The following is a 19,696-nucleotide window of genomic DNA, read 5'->3' as shown; positions in this document are numbered from 1 at the left end:
ATCTTTGGAAGATAGACCTATATTTTAAGTTTCGCCAAAATCGAATAAAAAAGATGATCTCTAGAGAGTGTCCACAAACAAATTGCGGATGGACGGACGGATGGACAGGGGCAACGACTATATATGTCCACATGAAAATGTGGGCGTATACAAAGTGAGCTCAATCTTTATGTCCTCTGCAAGAATGTTAACCATCTGAATAGCCATCAAAGAGTCTCAAGATGTAGTCACACACTTCGGACTATATTCAACAAAGCAACATTTAGCTAACCTGACACCCTGACACGAATAATTTAAAGTCCCATGCAATTTCTATTACCTACATTTTTTTTTAATTCAGCTAAACCATTATCGATATTACATGCTATCTGTCTAAAGGGTTAACATTGATGACATGTTATTATCAGTCTACCAATGTTGAGGTAGCTCTGAATTGAAAGGGTTAACACTGATGACATGTTTGTTGTAAACAGCTTTATAGGGTGATATATAGGCTACTTTCATCATATTTATTATGATGACATCACACTGCGTAAAATACAAATAGTTTAAAATGACACTGGTGTACTGGAATAATGTGGGAGTTGATATTATCTGAAAACAGTTATGAGAAAACTACCGCCATCAAAAATTCTTTAGAGAAGCAATGTTATCCACAATATTGTAAATTGAATGGGGTTAAATACAAGTGGTTGCCATGCAAGATACGCCAACATTTTGCAAGAGATGGACAGAGAACAAGCTCAAAAAAAGAAGTGATTTTTCGTTCAATCAAGGGCCATAATTCAGGAAGTTACGATCCGATATGCATGAATATTGAAAGGAACCAAGATCTTTGGGCTATAAACATGCATTGCAAGTTTCATCAAAATCGGCACAAAATTGTGACCTCCAGAGGGTCCACAACCTTAATATACCAGATGTTTACACTATTTGAGTACAAGGGGCGGCCATGTTGTCTGGCAGTTTTGGTCCGATTTTCACGAAATTCGAACTCAACCTTCATTACGGTGTAACGGTGATATATTCAAACAGTGTTTCAAATCAGATAATAATTGAGACCTCTAGAGCGACCCCAAGCCCAAAAATGCCATTTTTCGTACAATCAGGGGCCATAATTCAGGAAGTTACAATCCAAAATGCATGAATATTGAAAGGAACCAAGATCTTTGGGTTATAAACATGGATTTTAAGTTTCATCAAAATCGGATTAAAATTGTGACCTCTACAGGGTCCACAACATAGATATACCATATTTTTACACTATTTGGATACGAGCCGTGGCCATTTTGTCTGTCAGTTTTGGTTCGATATTCACGAAATTTGAACTCACCCGTCCTTAGGGTGTAATGGTGATATAATAATACGTTTTTCCAAATCAGATAAAAATTATGACCTCTGTAGGGTCCACAAGTTAAAAACGCGATTTTTCGTACGATCGGGGGCCATAATTCAGGAAGTTACGGTCCGATATGCACGAATATCGAAAGGAACCACAATCTTTGGGTTATAACCTTACATTTCAAGTTTTAACAAAATCGGATAAAAAAGGTCCACAACCTTGATATATCATATTTTAACGCTATTTGAGAACGAGGGGCGGCCATTTTCTTTGTCAGTTTTGGGCCGATTTCATGAAATTCGAACTCAGCCGTCCTTAGGGTGTAACGGTGATATAATAATACGTTTTTTTAAATCGGATAAAAATAATGACCTCTATAGGGTCCACAAGCTAAAAACGCAATTTTTCGTACAATCAGGGGCGCAAATGCAGGAAGTTACGGTCCGATATGCGCTGATATCGAAAGGACCTGAGATCTTTTGGTTATAAACTTACATTTCAAGTTTCAACAAAATCAGATAAAAATTGTGACCTCTAAAGTGTTCACAAGCTAAAAACTTGATTTTTCGTACAATCAAGGGCCATAATCCATGAAATTACAGTCCGATACTTGCCAATATCGAACGGAACCGAGATCTTAGGATGATAAACATATATTTAAAGTTTCGTTGAAATCGGATAAAAATTGTGCCCTCTAGAGTGTTCACAAATAATTGTGGACGTACGGATGGACGGACAGGGGCGACGACAATATAAGTCCACATGAAAATGTGGGCATATAAAAACATTCGCTTTTTAAGACTATCAGACAACTTCAAAGAATATAGCAATTTTTCTAAAAATATAATATAAAGCATTAAGTAAAATTACACAGTGTTCATGTTAAGCGCAGAATTCACCTCTCGGCCAGATTTCCATTTACTAATCTGCGTGCGCGCACAGAGTTAACTCTGCCCAGGGTATTTAATGAATTACCCCGATGATAATCCTCCATTGATCAATTACCAACAATATGTTTTTTTATTAAATAAAGGGAAGAACTTTCCACTAAACCACTCCATGGCCTAAGGCCATAAATGGAAAGACTGCAAAATCATATTCTAAAATACAGGAACAAGCTTCGACTGTCCCATTGGTCTTGTCTGCGAGATCACGTATGTGGAAGCAGACGTTAAAGAACCAACTGTTAATTCGCATAATCCTACTCGGTATTCACCATGGATCACTGCGTTGGTTTATTTGTTTTACTAAAACAGTTTAGTGGTACAAGAATGAACAAGCCTATATGGAAAGAAAAGTATGATGGCACAATTGATACTTTACTTACATTTACAACACATGGCTGGGCCTTGGAAGGGCACCAGTCACTTGACATTTGGGCACTTGCTCACCCCTACTCTTTAAAGTGATTTCCTGATTCTATTTTTTTTTGCTAACAGGCCACTGCCTGAAACAACTATTGATTTAATAAAAAATCTTTTAAGAGTTGCTTACAATAATACATTTCAGTGGGAACTGATCAAATTTTTGTTGTGTCACAGCCCAACGACCCTTGAAAAAATTGGGCTCACACATACATGTATGTGAGGATTTATGTCCACATAACCAGAATTCAGTACATTTCACTTTGATAAACTTTTTAAAAATCTGTCGACTGTTTGTTATAAATGTATTTATTTTAATTATACTAAAACAACAATAATAACAGCAAATATTTTTGGATATTCAGTCCCATGATCAGTTGAAGTATATAATAGCAAAGATTATGAAATACTACGGACTAAAATTTAAATCTTATTCTTAGCACACACTCTAATTATACAGTGATTTTGAAAATTATTTAAACAATCATGTCAGTACAATGTTGATAGAGGACCAATTCTACATGGGACATCTGACACCCTACTTTCATCTTTAAAAACTTGAAGGAGTAATCAGCGCAAAGTTGACAATTTGCGCATTGGTTTGATATGCACAGATTATAAACGGCTTGCGCAAAGTGCACTGTGCGGATAGAGTGGACTCTGCTACGCAACACAGCCACGCAGATTACAATTTGTCAGAGGGGTGAAAAATGTGCCCAACATTAACATAGAGCTTTTGTGTTTCTTTTCTACTTCAAATATATTAAAACATAATTTATAAAATCTCATTCAATTGCGTAATCAGGTTTAAAGGAGCAGTTCCAGATTTCACAGGACATCCTATATATCAGTGAGTTTAAGCATTTCTGAAAGTTTAAAGCTATTTAGTAATGATAATTAATGGAATTTCATTCTTCAGTTGTAGGAGCAACCTTGATAATCAAGATGATTTACCACAGAAACTTTGAAAAGGTATATAGTCATGGTTATTTAAGCAATTATACAGAATGTAATTTGTGGACTATTAACGTACCCCACAAGGAAATTGTGTTTGTATTTCTTCTTGAATCTATGACAGAACTTCAGATACATGTAGTTGCACAGGACAAGGATAACAGTTTGCAAAAGTCATTCACCCGGTATTAACCAGTTTCATTTACTACAATATATCTGGGACTTCTGCTTTGAGTGATTCACTGCTTCATGCACAGCCACCCCTTGCATAAATTATTACTAGAATAAAGTTGCAGTAGTCTTTGCCTACAAGTCAAATGAATGGAATCTAGTTGCAGGAGAATGTGGTAGATAATGGTAGTTCCATCTATATAATCATGCTAGTTGTTGTGTTATCTGATGTGGGAGATAATCATATGAATGTAGTTTAAGTACTGTATAGTCTGCAACAGCATACATCACGTTATACAATATAACATAGATTCTCTGCTAAAAATAAAACCACAAGGAGCTAGAGATTTCAAGTAATCTGGTTACATAACTAAAGATGAAGAAATGCACCACTGATGAAAGAGAATTTTATTTTAGAGTTGCACAATTTGATCAGTGGTCACACACACACACACACATACACACACACGGCTTTAATAAGATCACGAGTGAATGGGCCAACTGAACTGTCTGCTTATTTTCAACACTAAATAAACCTAGCAACAAACATTGAAGTTTATATTCAGCATTTTTCATTCTATAAATAGCTTGTGAGTAAGGATAGGATTGCAATGTATGTTTAGTTAAGCGACAGATAGCTGACCTATATATATATATATATATTTATATAAAGTATAGAGGACCATTTAAACATGTGACTGTCTCATTGATATTTACTAAATTTAATATTACTACAACTTTTTTTTCATTGTATGTATCAAATTGTTTGTATCAAATAACTAGATACCACAAGACACCTATTTAACAATCTGACCTAAAACTTCTAGTTCTACCTCAATAATTAAAACGTCTATCTCATTCAGTGCATTGACTGTTGTCCATGTTTTCATTTTGAGAAGCTTTACATTAAAGTCTGTACATAAATGATCAACCATCCTAATGACTATAACCAAATTTTTGAGTGACAATAATCTTGTTCTTTTAGTCAGAACACAAGTTTGATAATAAGCATATTTCCAGATACTAGCTGGCAGAGGCCTGGATTATAGAGGTGATGTCAATGACACCCCATTTGGAAATATGTTAGATCTTACGTAGATAGAGAAAATAATTGAATGTGAATATTTGTGTGAGCACTAATTAAGAGTTAAGATGGCCTTAATATCATGAATATTGACAATTGTATGTTTAATAAATTCTTATATTTGTATCGTAGTTACGTACATGTACCTACATGTACTCAGGACTTTGAGCTATAAAAGGTGAAGATTCTAACATCGCCACCAACTGCTGTCATAATCAATTACCAGATTGACATTTTTGGTGAAATAAATTTACCACCAATTTTTTTTTTATATCACAAGAAAACCCTTAAATTTTCTACAAAATATAACATGTAATGTTTGATATGGAACTACTTAAAAGTTACACACCTTTACAATTATAATGACACTATAATGTCGCACTAATGAAGCTTCATTATTTGATGTCATTTCTGAATCTGCTACCTAAAAACTAACAATATGTATTTCCAGTCAAAGAGTGGGATTCTTTGGCAGTTGTGTAGAAGAATGTTATTGTGCAATATTTCACATAATTACAATATAAACAACATCATATTAACCTATAAATACAATTTTTCAAATCATCAGACAAAAATGTTGAAATGTATTATCTAGAAATGTTTGAACATAACTTATTTTAACAGGTCATTTCAAACAATTTTTGTGACAAAAAATCATGTTCCGGTACTTTGAAGAGGGCCTAATTGCAGATCACAGAGTATTTTGCAGGCATGGACACATTTTGAGAACAAAACTGTGTGAGACCATCTCAAACTCTAAGGAAACAGCTATTTGTCTGTCTTTTTTATCAATCTTTAGTACATATTGTATTATAGAAAAGATTTTAGGAGATATTTCAGGATCAGTCCAGCACATTTTTCAAATGGCTAAATCTTACAGTAACCATTGTTTACTGTGGTATAAATAATATAAAATATCCGTGATGGACAGACACAGGTAAGTAGTCATACATGTATATTGTTTTAACCTGTGTTATTTCTTAGATATGACCGTTGGTCTTACATTGTATCTTGTTGCCCAACAACGTCCTTTCGTACAGGCAAACACTTCTTTCTCAAGAAATAAAAATAAATCTGGATTTCAGCCACTGAAGGTGTGTCAACTTATAATGAAACCACTGGGCAAATATACTGCATTCCTCGACAAGAGTGTGAAGCTGTCAATTCATACAATGGTGAGGAATCCTGCCATATCAGTTTTAGACACCAATTGCCCAAATTTCAAAGTAAGTTGTCCGAAACATATTTATTTTGGCAGAATATGCTCACATTTTGAAAGAGATGGATAGAGAATAAGCTGAAAAAAAAAGGGATATTTCGTACAATCAAGGGTCATAATTCAGAAAGTTACGATCCGATATGTGCGAATATCGACAGGAACCAAGATCTTCAAGTTTCATCAAAATCGGATCAAAATTGTGACTTCTAGAGGGTCCACAACATAGATATACCATATATTTACAGTATTTGCTAACAAGGGGTGGCCATTTTGTCCGGCAGTAGTTCTTAATTATGTATCTTTTAATTGTGTACAGCGCATATGGGCACCTAACGGTGGAAGCTATGCGCTTTATAAATTTTTCAATAATAATAATAATATTGATCCGATTTTCACGAAATTCGAAATCAGCCATCATTAGTTTGTAACGGTGATATATTCAAACAAGCTAAAAACGTGATTTTCCGTACAATCAAGGGCCATACAGTTGTAATTCAGGAAGTTACGATCCGATATGTGTGAATTTTGAAAGGCACCGAGATCTTTGGGTTATAAACATGTATTTCAAGTTTCATCAAAACTGGATCAAAATTATGACCTCAAAAGGGTCCACAACCTTGATAAACCATATTTTTACACTATTTGTGTACGAGGGGCTGCCATTTTGTCCAGCAGTTTTGGTCCGATTTTTATGAGATTTGAACTGAAGCGTCATTACAGTTTTTTTTAAATCAGACAGTAATTGTGACTTCTAGAGGGACCACAAGCTAAAAATGCGATTTTTCGTACAACCAGGGGCAATAATTCAGGATGTTACGATCCGATATGCGCAAATATCAAAAGGAACAAAGATCTTTGGGTTATAAACACACATTTTAAGTTTCATCAAAATTAGATGAAAATTGTGACCTCTAGAGTGTTCACAAGCTAAAAACATGATTTTTCGTACAATCAGGGGCCATAATCCATGAAGTTATGGTCTGATATATACCAATATTGAAAGGAACTAAAGTTCTTTGGGAGGTAGACCTACATTTTAAGTTTCGTTAAAGTCAAACAAAAATTGTGACCTGTAGAGTGTCCACAAACAAATTATGGACATATAAAAAGGATGGCTGTACCAGGCATCGATGTAGCCCTTATAAAATTCAGGACGTTGGAGTTATTTACATTATCTGTGCAGAAAAGTTAAATTAAGCTGGGTACACATTACTACAGAACCAAAATTTTGACCCAACCATACTTGATCCTAGATCAAGACCACCTCACTTCGGTTGGCCAGTTCTGGTATGAATATTGAGTTTGCTACAATTCATTTGTACATCACAGAATTTAGCTGAACGGTGCTAGGTTTAGATTGAGTACCATTCCATGTTCGTAGTGTAAAGGGGGTTATTGTACACTTAACAATGAAAACAGCTCTTAAATTTCTTAAGCATTAAATATAATATAGCGTACTACACATTTCTTAATAAAGTCAAGTAAGAAGTAATATGTCTGTGATCGCCACTTCTACATTGTACATAGTACAATATGTTGGTTCAAATATTTATCATGCATATAATGACAAGAATAGATCTAACCTCAATTTATATTCTTAACATTCTATATATAGCTGTAATGATCCTAACACATTGAGCAGCTGAATGCTATTAAAGCCTATCACATTACCATGGTGTGTGAACATATATAATATATTCTCTAGCAGAGTTATTGAAGCTACACATACACAAACTTCATAAATAAAACCATCTTTTCAATACTCCATTCAAATCATTTCCCTACATTTAAATAAGATAAATAAACCACCAGAAATTTTTGGGGTTTTAAAATGTGAATGAAAAAAGTGAGCTACACTTATATCACCTAAATAATTTGACTTTTATTCAATAGTAGTAATATATAACTTGACTGAATCTAATCACCCTAGATAATACAATAAAAACTTACACAGTAGGAAGTTAAACATTATTGCACTAAGCTGCAAGAGTGCAGTCTGTTGTATTGTGATATCAGAAAACAGTTCTGAGGACTGTTGACTATACCCGTACATGTACATACAATGCCACTTTTTGTCAGTGGAGAATTACAAGTTCAGCAAGACACTTTATCAATGACAGAACAACCCAATTACCCACAAAATATTAGATCACAAAGTTCTGATTTCAAGAGGGCTCACAAATTTTGTCATAACCGCCATATGCAATTTTCCAACAATATTTAATTTTTAATAATCCACCCTGAAATGTACTCAAATTGATTATTTAATCTTTAATTAAGAAAACAAAATATCAACGGCATATGATCTATCACCTTGGAATCAATCCGATCATAAAGAGGCCATTCAAGCGATTTCAGCAAAATTATAGGTGGTGCAGGGCTGTTGTGACCATGTCCTGTTTATACAAATGTATCATCTGCAGAGAATCTTTGTAAATACTGAAAGGAATTGAACTATTTTTCAACTGATTCGCCTATCAAAATACTTTAGTTTGTAAGAGACTTTTAATATAGAGTTTAAGACCGACCATACACAATGAAAAGTACATTTTGGTTCAAAAACTATTCACATCAATCAATTCTAAATTAAGTTATGACCATTTCAAATTTACACCTTGTCTATGGATTTTACACAGCCATCTTTATGTTCCTTAGACAAATAAAGTAATAATAACTTTTCTATCTATTTTGTACAAGCCAGGATATTCTTCAAGAAGGTCATTTTTTACTTGGGCATGCTTAATTAATTACACAATAACAGTCCTTACATGTCAGTACATTATCTTTTACTGTCTTGTAGGGCCTTTAAATAATTTACTTTCTTCATATAACCCCTTCTATTATTAGATATTCAGTTTGAAAATAGGATGCATCAAATGCATCATTTCATTTACACTTATAAAACAGATTCCATATCTGTCAAGTATCTCCTATAATAGAAACAGTCTAGAGTAAAAATGTGATGCTGAAAATTCCACCATTTCTCTCGGGCATACCATACACATTAAAAATACATTGTAATATTGGAAGTAGTAGGAAGAGAAGTTGACAACATCTTCAGGCATAGTAACAATCTTAAACAATAATTTTACCATATTTCATATAATAAAACATGGAATAACTGTAGCAATCACAGAACTAATTTTTTCTGACATACATACACTGTATTGTCCACTCTGTAAATATATTAGTCATACAATTAGTGAATTACATTGAAACATGGAAAACACAAAAGAGAAAGGATTTTCAGTAACAAAAATACATGTACAGTAAAATTTTACAATTAATTTCAATCAGAATTTATATATTCAACTCACTGAACTTAAAGAAATCAAATGGTATTAGTTTAGATCATTTATACATAAACTTTTCCTTATGAAGTGTTAGGAGAGTCTATGGGAAGAGGATAAAAAGAAATGAAATGTAATGAAATGGGGTTTAACGTCCTACTGTTCTGCTCCGGCTGGGCTAACAAAGACGAGCATTCGCCATACAGTGTGCTATGAGGGAAATCTTGCCCGGGCAGCAACACTACGCCCTATTCTTATATTGAATTTCAACTGCCAAGGCAGGGATCATTTACGTGCTCGCCAATGCATTCCAAACTAATATAGAAAATTATTAAAGCAAAACATCCTTTTATCAATAAAGCTCTGTTATGTTCTTAATGAAGCAGATATTAATCAACAGCATTGATGCATAAATGTCAAATGTACAAATAGGAATAAGTAGAGGGACAGAAGTGAAAAGTAATTAGTTACAAGACAAGACTTCCTGAACAATTAAAACTATTTGCAATATATATCATGTATGACATTTTGACTGAAGAGATTATAGAAATAACTCTCACATTTGAACCAAATCCAATAAGATGAATAGAGCTGCAGACTTAAAAATATAAATTTGCCCTAAAAAAAGAAACAGATAAATGATACAAAAGGATAAATAAATCAAATAATGTTTTTCCTTTAAAACAATCTAAGTATTACAGTGTTATTCAATTCGAATCCAAAATTGATGTACTTTAAGGACAATCTAACTGAACAGGCTTCCATAATATTATTATCTTTACCATTGCTTTATCACCAAGGACATGGACAGTGCAGAAAGAGGTCTAAATTTTAAAAATTAAAGTACATGTACAACAATGTAGTGGTTATAAAACCAACAGACAATTTTCTTTTATTGGGACCCAAAAGAGGTTTACGCAGAAGCAATAAGTCCCCCCGTTTCCCTAAGGCCTTAAAATGATTCTAGGCCAAAGGAAAATAATTTTCAAAACTTTGTGTTAAAATATTGAGAAGCGGCATCATGTTTTAGACCAGAAGAATCATGATATTTTATGTAAATGGCTAAATTTGTACAACTTACTAATATAAACAGCTAAAATCGTTTACAGATTGTCATTTTAAATGTTGAGATGGCACTAAATAAGATAGTTTGCCAGGCAACGAAACATGCACCCACACCAGCTAAATCATTCAAGATTATTTTGTCGCAAAATCAAAGCATTTACAAGAGACTAATAATTGATTAAGAGTAGCAACCCATGGAGTTATTGTGAAGACCTTAAGCACTGTGTGTATATATTTCAAGTCAATCAGATGATACCTGTAGTCTCTAGAGCATCTGCACGATTTTTCAAAAGATCAAGGGAGGTAACTCTGGTAGTAATTATCAGAAATAGTTACAACTCTATAGGCTTCTTTGTCTCAAGCCCTTAAACACTGTGTATAAATTTGACAGATGGGGGTGATGACAATATACGACCACATTTCAATGTGGGCGTATAAAAACCGATTGTAGTCAAAAAGAACTGACTAGTTGCTATTTAAAGAAAGATATGTTAGTCCCCCAAAAAACTAAATGTATTGAAAGATTGTTAAATTCTAATTCTCTTTTCCCCTCTCCAACTTTGTCCGGTTGTAATATAAGAATGTGTTTTAATGGTTTGATACCAGGCATGTTTATTGATTGTTTTGTACAGTAGATTATATATATAGGAGGTAAGTAATGATATACGATCAATAAATACATATGTACATATATGTACAGGATTTACAATGTACTCAATAACACAACTAAATATACCATAATTACAATTTCTAGTGCATCGATTCACAACCAAGCACATAATTTTCAAAATATTATTCATATTATCAAGTGAATTCAGCAGTGTAAGGTACACAGAACCATTTCATATAATGTTTATTCATTCTTTCCATGAAAAAAGCCCTTAGCAACAGGACTAATACAGGATATTTATAAGAATGACAGTTATTCTCCCTAACCTGTTTGAGTCAGTCGCTAATTACACTAAATATGGTATTATATGTGATCTTACTGATCTTCATAGTAGGTAGCTCATCCCAACATTCATGTGACATTTTCATTCATATAGTTACTAATATAAGTACTTAGCCTATAGCTAGAGATTGACAATATCTTTATCTAGATATTTATAAATCACATTGATGACATGACAACTTAAAATAATAATGAAATGAGAAATTCCCCCGCCAAAAAATATTCTCGAAACTAGAGACAAGGTCAGCCTTCAGCGGTTACCTAAAATTCATTTAGTAGCCATTAATCTAGGGAGTATAATAAGGTCTCTCTTACTAAAAAAAATAATTACTTTTGTGGACACTTTAGTAGTACAGTATACTAAATATCAGCTGAAATATTACTTTCTTTCATACTATTAATGTACCTAGTTTCATAGCTGTCCATGCGATCAGATATTTCTATGTCTGTTAGTATGGTTCCCACTTCTTGTTTTCATTGTAAATAATAATAATAATAAATGTAATAGTAATCGTTTCGGCAAAAAACCTATCCATAATGCCATTGGTTCCTGCTACTGGTTCTACAGTTAAGTAGAAAATAATGCTTTATGATAATTGAAAATAGAACAGACTTTAAGCAGACAACACATAAAGATCTAATGATGTATTACTTCATTATTACTTAGACTACCCACTCTTCTAATGAGTCAACAGTTACCATGCATTACTCTATTTATATACCCGTACATGTATGTATGTATGTATGAAGGAAAACAAAGTAAAATGTGTCACAATTGAATGTATGTTTGGTTGTATTGATGTCGCCAAAACTTTAAGATCATACTGACATCATTCACACATCAATATATGGGCTTAATCATAGGAAAGAGGCTGAACGATAAGGTCCTGAGTTTTTTTTCAGTTTTTCAAACCTTCAAAACCCTCATAGGTTTTTGAGAATTCTCACACAGATCCCCTTTGAAACACTGTATATATTTTTATTGAACAGTATCAATTATTGATATCACATATTTATTAATAAAAAAAACAAACACAAGGTACATGTGGGTCTATTGTTTGGAATAAATCTTAGACAATTAGGTCAATTATTCAGCTGCTGAAAAATGTTTATAAACAAAAAAACAGAAACCCTAATTGTTCTGTCCTCTCCAAGAATGTCAACGATCAGAATAGCCATGTAATACAGCTAAAACATTACCAAAATTACATTGTATCCGTCTAAAGGGTTAACACTGATGATATGTTATTATCAGTCTACATATGTTGAGGTAGCTCTGAGCTGAAAGGGTTAACACTGATGACATGTTTGTTGTAAACAGCTTTATAGGGTGATATATAGGCTACTTTCATCATATTTATTATGATGACATCACACTGCGTAAAACACAAATAGTTTAAAATGACACTGGTGTACTGGAATAATGTGGGAGTGGATAATATCCGACCACAATTATGAGAAAATTACCACCATCAAAAATTATTTCACGAATGAGCATATCCATCCAGCAGTGTTAAATTAATCTTCTAATCATAAATTAATATTGTATTCTTTTAAATGACTACCAAAGAAAAATAATTTGTCCCTCAAATGACCTTATTTCCTTCTTGCCTCACCTCATAACTATGCCTCCAGCCATGTAATAATTTGAATAACAGGTATGAGAAAGGTGACCAATTCTCGTAAATATTAACAATAAAATCTATGTAATCAGAACTGCTTTTATTATTATTTTATTAAATATAAATATGCTCCAGATAGTGTATTTCAATCTAAGTAAATGAAAAAAAAGATTTGATTTATTTTAAAGTGGATATTTTTACTTTTTAGCAGTTTACCAAATCAACCAGGTTTAATCACCCATATAAATCCATAACTTATACTGTTACATGTATATATCTGATTAAAATACAGTAATTGTTTTCCATAGAACTGTTGTGTTTATTTTAATCCGTAACTCTTTGCCAAAATCAATCTGGGATAAATACTAAATGCTTACTTTAAGGCCCCAGTTTAGGACAGACTAAACATAAAAGATGAAAGAAAAGCTTCACATCTTGTCCACATAATACTTGTTATTTGAGACTAATACAGAGTTATTTTCATTTCACAGTCATATACAATCCAAATGCTAAAAGTGATCAGGTGGGTGAGTATGAGAGACAATTCCCCATTTTGCCATTGACAAGGACTGAGGATTGAAAATCTTTCAGAACCGGAATTTAAACTTGTACATGTACATGGCCATAACATGAAACTTATAATCTGTGGTAAATATCAACATTTCTAATGTACAATATACATGTATTATTAAGTAATAGCTCATAGAAGCTAAAGTTCTAAGAAAGGACTTATATGTGAACTATTACATGACCACAAACCTTGCCAATACATGTATGTTTAATTCCTTTATCAAGCCAGTAGAAAACAATGTATGTAATATACAGGTGTAAGTTTTGTTAAAACAATATACAGGAGATTATCAGTCTTAATACAGTAGCTAATCTGATTTAATCTGATTTAATAAAAAAGGCTACCCACATTCATGATTCAACTCATAAATCAAACAGAATACAATATTGTACTGGATTCATTCAAGACTAATTTGGGGTCCATTTTGGTGAGGGGTTGGAGTTGAGAGAAACTCCATAATTTATAAATAAGTTAACATTTCATCCTAGTACATGTAGGATTAAATGAAATGATTTTCGGTGAGGCTTAATAACAGCTTATCCACACTTACTAGGTTACTTCGGGACGAGTATTATGTTAGTCCAGGACAGGATTAAATGTAAATCATACATATGTACAGCATAAAATTTTACTGTGTCCATTTAAAAACAGCAAGAAAAGTAGTAAAGTCAGATGCAAAGCATCTAAGCTGTAGACAAAATTTAGCAACTGTAGAATGCATTCAAATCAGCTAAATAACATCTTGTGGTTTGTGCATATTGGCCTTATCTTGGTAAATTACCTACCCTTGGCAATCATGGATTCATAACTTACTATTGTACAAAGTAAATGATCATGGCTACATTATTGGATAAGATTCCCTTGTATTAAATCTCCTACTGTATGGAAACTTTTAATAATCCAGTGGTTAAGGATTAGTTAATGTTGTACGGTATAGGTTGTGTACTCATAGAGGATGCATTTTGTATTTCATGTTCTTTTTAAATAATACTATACAAAGTCCATGTACTATAATGTTTCTAATCCATTACACATCACTACCTCTCCAATTACACTGTTAAAATTCCTAAGATTTGTAAACTCTTCAGCGAAGAAGGGTGTGCCTATACCATGCAGTGTGCTATGAGGGAAATTTTATCCTATCACCAGCACTGTATTTTCATGTCCAATGGTCAGGGGAACTTTAAGTACTCCCCATTGATCCAAAATGGGTTCCTGGTTGGTGAACCAGTGTCCAACTCATGGACAGCCATGGCTTAACATCAAGTTATGTATGTCTCAGTTTCATGCAAGCTTATAATGAATAAAAAAATAGCTTACTAATATTAGAGCAGTATAGAATTACACAGTAAAGAGGCCATATAAACAATCATTTACAAAAACAATTTTTAGGGGATCCTACTAATGTTGCCGTCCACAATTTTTAAATGCGATTGAAATGGTTAAACTGATGTAATTTTAACACAGAAATCTTTGCAATGCTTGATCCCTAACCACGATTTGATTCAAAAAAAGTAAATCAGCTAGAGAGCAGTAACACAAGCTCCATGGACAAATTTCAGCGAACTGATAATTCCTCTGAAAACGAAGAGGCATTGTTACATGAGACTGTGAGGGCATACAAGTTTGAAACCAATTATTTATAAGGCAAGAAAAATAATAAAAAAACAGCCAGTGCATCACCTGGTTTTGATTAATTTTCAGTTCAAATTTTTAACAATACTGTAGTTCTAGTTTATTATGGTAGCCCTATACCATATACTATTATCATTCTTTTTTTACTAAGCTACTACAGTCTCTGTCACATGGATTACACATTGCAATACAGCAAATGGGATTGGATGTATAAAAACATTTTAGGCCTTATGCTTGTTCGGTATGACTTAGGCCTACTTGTTTCATGGATTTTGTGCTACCATAGATACATATACATAAATGATTGTGTTAACCTGAGATAATACTACATGTATGTATTCATACCAGTATATTATCATAAAGTCATGTTAATTACAATACTACCGTCTACACCACATAGATTATAAATAGCAATTCTCCTTCTACTTTAAAACTTCAGACCTGATTTGCACAAACTTAAGAACATTTATCAAATATGTACTGTATTTTTTATCGTGGGTGCTTTATTTCAGAGAAATTTTAGTATGCCGGATGTGCAGAACATGTAGAATCAATCTGATTAAAATACAGATCTATATTTCGTTTCTATTTTTTTATAGTAATCAGTGTCTTGTACAAGTACACTTACCAAACTCTTTTCTTAAACACTTCATACTACTTCCCATTTCAGGAGTTCATATACATGTACCTAACCAGTCTTTGTTTTACTTTTGTATAAATATAGTATTTGCTGATAAATAATGGTTGTTCGGTTGGCAGTATTCAAATACAAACGAAATTCTGGTCTGTAATTCTGGCCAGAAGGATACATTTTCTATGAATATAGTACACAATTTTCAATAACTTTTAATATCTCTGATAGTCTGGTGAAAAATTATTATAAATTCAGTATTTGATAAGTAAAGATTTAAAGCTCAAATAGAATTGTGATTTGTAACATCACACCTTGTATATGATTTGCAGTAAAAATCCTGAGAAAGTAAATCATTGTTATGCAGGATGTAGTAGCACAAAGGACACTTTTTGGAATAATTTTAGCAAATAAGATCAAATGTCAAAGGAGTGAGAATCCGATTTTTTTTTCAAATAACTAAAGTGGTCAGTTGAATAATTTTTTACGACATCAAGAGTGCAGCCTGTTGCTAACGAAATAATCATAACTGGACGGGTGACGGCAGGTGACAGTGACTGTAGAATCTAATGGAACTACCATTAATTACAAATAACCAGAAAAAGATCTGGTTCCAATTTTAACAAAGTAATGAAAGAATTAAGCATAGTTAATCCACAAGAACCTTTTTTTAAATCAAAAATATGTTTCTTTTTTTGTTTTTGTTTGGGGTTGGGGAATTTCAACAAAATCACTCTCAATAGAATACATTATTTGTAAAACAAAACACAAACATACAGATGATCTTTGAATTACTGACAAACCATCATGACAACTAAATGTTTTTTTACTTCTGTCCTTTCTTGTTATGACATTGATTTGTTTGGTCTTATGATTAATTACAATTATGAATATATTCCATTGTTTGAGACATTATATCTTACAAAGGATCTTGGGCAGCTTTTTTTTTTGGCAAACATAAAGAGAACTTTAGTCACAAAGTGTAAAAGAATATAAATAATGTCCAGGTATTCACATTGGCAAATTTTCAATATTTTTGTGATCAATAATTTTCTAATTTTACACATACAGGTACCTGCATGACATCACATAATAGGACCTTATTCAACCACAAGTCTATAATTAGAAATGATTATAATTTTTGTAGACTGTTGAAATGGGAGCTGAAGTTAGTTACAAATTCTAAATTAACATTTGATGTACAGTACAAAATTATATCGGGGAGGTGGGGTGTTTTATGAGCTGCAGGGATTTACAAAAATTATGATAGTGTACACATGGAAATAAAAGCTAAACCCTTCCATTTTTACTTGTCAAATATATAAATGCATGTAATATCTTCAGTTGTTTAATCTTGTGTATTTCCTTTATTATTTCATGTCTTTGTAAATAATAATAATGGGAGCTAATCATATTTAGTTTATATATAGCACAATATATATATATATATGTAGCAGATTAATATTAATATGCTTAACTTCTCAATAACCTCATTACTACATGGGAATTATTATATATCTAATGACTGTCTATTCTCAAACTTTCCTGGGTATGTTCCTTTAAAGGCAAAATGGCTTTATAGACATTAAGTTTTTATCAGGTATATTATATTTGGTGTTTTATATTGCCCAGTATGATCAGCCTAGTGATGATAATATGCCTCGTATTTCTTTTGCCTTGTATACATTGTGTACTATTGCTAACAATTATCACTTATCAAACAAACGTTAAAGAACAAACAATGTTGCTACTTCAGTAAACAAAATATCTATTTTTCTGTTCTCTCGGTAGCCGGAGATGTCAAATTTGCGACATCGATTTGAAAATTGAACATGTTTTCTTGTGTTTACGGAGTGTCAAACTAAATTTAACCCTAGCACTGTCTATTTATATTAGTCTACGATTGATGTATTGTAAAAACGTTCTTAAAGTTAGCAACCGGTGTATCTAAACTAATATAGCATCAAATAATGGCCAAAAACATGAATAATAGTCATGTATCAAGATACTAAAACACGATGTCCGCCATTTTTAGACGGCAAGTCCATGTTTAGGGGTAACAGGTATATCTCACGGCTCGTACTCACCAAAATTGCATCTTTTATATTCCGTTTTATGTCTTCTATTTTCTGTTTTCTTTCACTAAAATAGATATGACAGTCATTTAAAATGATTATGGGGTTCAAAAGCAAAACAATGTAAGGCATACTTTCGATGTATCGGTAATAGACAATGCTATTCCCCCTATCTACCGATATTGGATACAGTCATGCATGCATAATACGGCCTTCTATTACCCGTCGTTGGTCATAGCGACAGAAATAAACGAATATTTTTTAAGATAAAAAGAAGAACTATCACTCACTCTGGTCCGAATCCATTTACATGTAAAATCCTCATTTGTTTTACAATTGTAGATTTTCCAGATTCCCCGGCACCTAGAAAAAAAAACAACGAATACCATCTCATTATATTGGTTATTAGAATAAATCTTGGCAATGGCGAGCATGTTCAGTCCAAATATACCGCTATTGTAACCACATAGGCACTGATTAAATAATGCTTGTATACACACCTAATAATAAGAGCCGGTGTGTGGCCCTATATAACTGTTTATCTTTCTGTAACTGTCTTTCTATCCGTTTATTCGCTTCTTTTCGCATCTTATCATCTTCGTCTTCTTTCCGCCGAAAGCACCCCATACTGCTGAGCAATGTGTCTGCTATTTTGGCCAGTTTGATACACGTATATCCTTCACATTGACATCCAAGTATTCACAATCGGTAATCCGTGGGGTCTCCAAGCCGGACGCCGGGCTATAGAGCCAAATTTGCCGGCCCCGTCATGGAGAGGGTTATCCTAGTAGACATACAAACACTCGCACCGCCAGCACACACGTCACTTGACAGCACTGGGTGGGGTTACACATGCATCATGGGAAGTTTTCACAAATAATTTTCGATACGACACACTACACTGTGACGTCGGATTGTATGCGGGATTAGCTGTTCGCCGATATTTAGTGCCCCTTAATAAATCCATTGACTAATAAACATGATTATAGATACAGTATTTCCCTTACATATAATACAGACAAATCGACCTTGACATTTGCTGCGCGTGATTTGTGTTTTTGGCATAGAGCCGACGGTAAAACCTATTTTTAATATTTCAGTGCCAGAAAAATCTATATCATCAATTATGTAGCAAATTTCTATATTGTTTCACACTCCGTATTAAAGACATATAAAAAGATAATTTATTTAATTTCGAAGAAGTTGTAATATCCAAAACTAAATAATTAAAAGAAAAAATATTACTGTTTGATATTGTTCACCGTGTTATCTAATCGATTAATTCTAATGGATTATTTTTGTCTACATAATCTTTTTCTGTAGTTTTTCTTTAAAGAAAAAGAAAAGAAATAGGTGTGGGTGGGATGAAGACTAGGTAAAAATTGTTTTCTTTACGTGTCATAATTATAAGGCAAGTCAATATGCTATGTTTATAATTTACGTTAACATAATAAAAAGGCCACAGGCTTTTCTCAATGAAATTGAAAGGATATCAAATTTGAAACGAATTAAAGAGTAAATAAACTAGATAATTATAGAAATAGTCTTTTTTGTAAAAAAAAAAAAATATATTGAAATTTGACTTCTTATAGAATTACGAGTAATTAATTTTTTTTTATTTTTATTTTTTTTTGGGGAGGGGGGGGGGGGTCCAAACAATCGAGAACAAAAATTAGGGACACTTTTATTTGGAGAATTTTGTAGTGTTGGCCTATTGTTGA

The 19,696-nt window shown here is 32.8% G+C and overlaps 1 protein-coding gene across 1 annotated transcript in view; it reads right to left on the bottom strand.

Moving 5' to 3' along the window:
* The window catches only part of LOC126814522 (guanine nucleotide-binding protein G(s) subunit alpha), a 59,940-nt gene extending 40,965 nt beyond the window's left edge, over positions 1–18,975 (bottom strand). Inside the window, exons 1-3 of the mRNA XM_050539700.2 lie at positions 18,476–18,975; positions 18,266–18,338; positions 17,988–18,042 (exon numbers count right to left, since the gene is read on the bottom strand). Of these exons, the coding sequence (XP_050395657.1) occupies positions 17,988–18,042; positions 18,266–18,338; positions 18,476–18,602 (255 nt within the window). The 5' untranslated portion in view covers positions 18,603–18,975. The remainder of the gene's footprint in view (positions 1–17,987; positions 18,043–18,265; positions 18,339–18,475) is intronic.
* Positions 18,976–19,696: the final 721 nt, after the last annotated feature.

This window comes from Patella vulgata, chromosome 3 (genome assembly GCF_932274485.2).
Source record: "Patella vulgata chromosome 3, xgPatVulg1.2, whole genome shotgun sequence".
Taxonomy (NCBI): domain Eukaryota; kingdom Metazoa; phylum Mollusca; class Gastropoda; family Patellidae; genus Patella; species Patella vulgata.
Note: the sequence above shows the minus strand (reverse complement) of the source record. Positions and strands in the feature narration are given on the sequence as shown.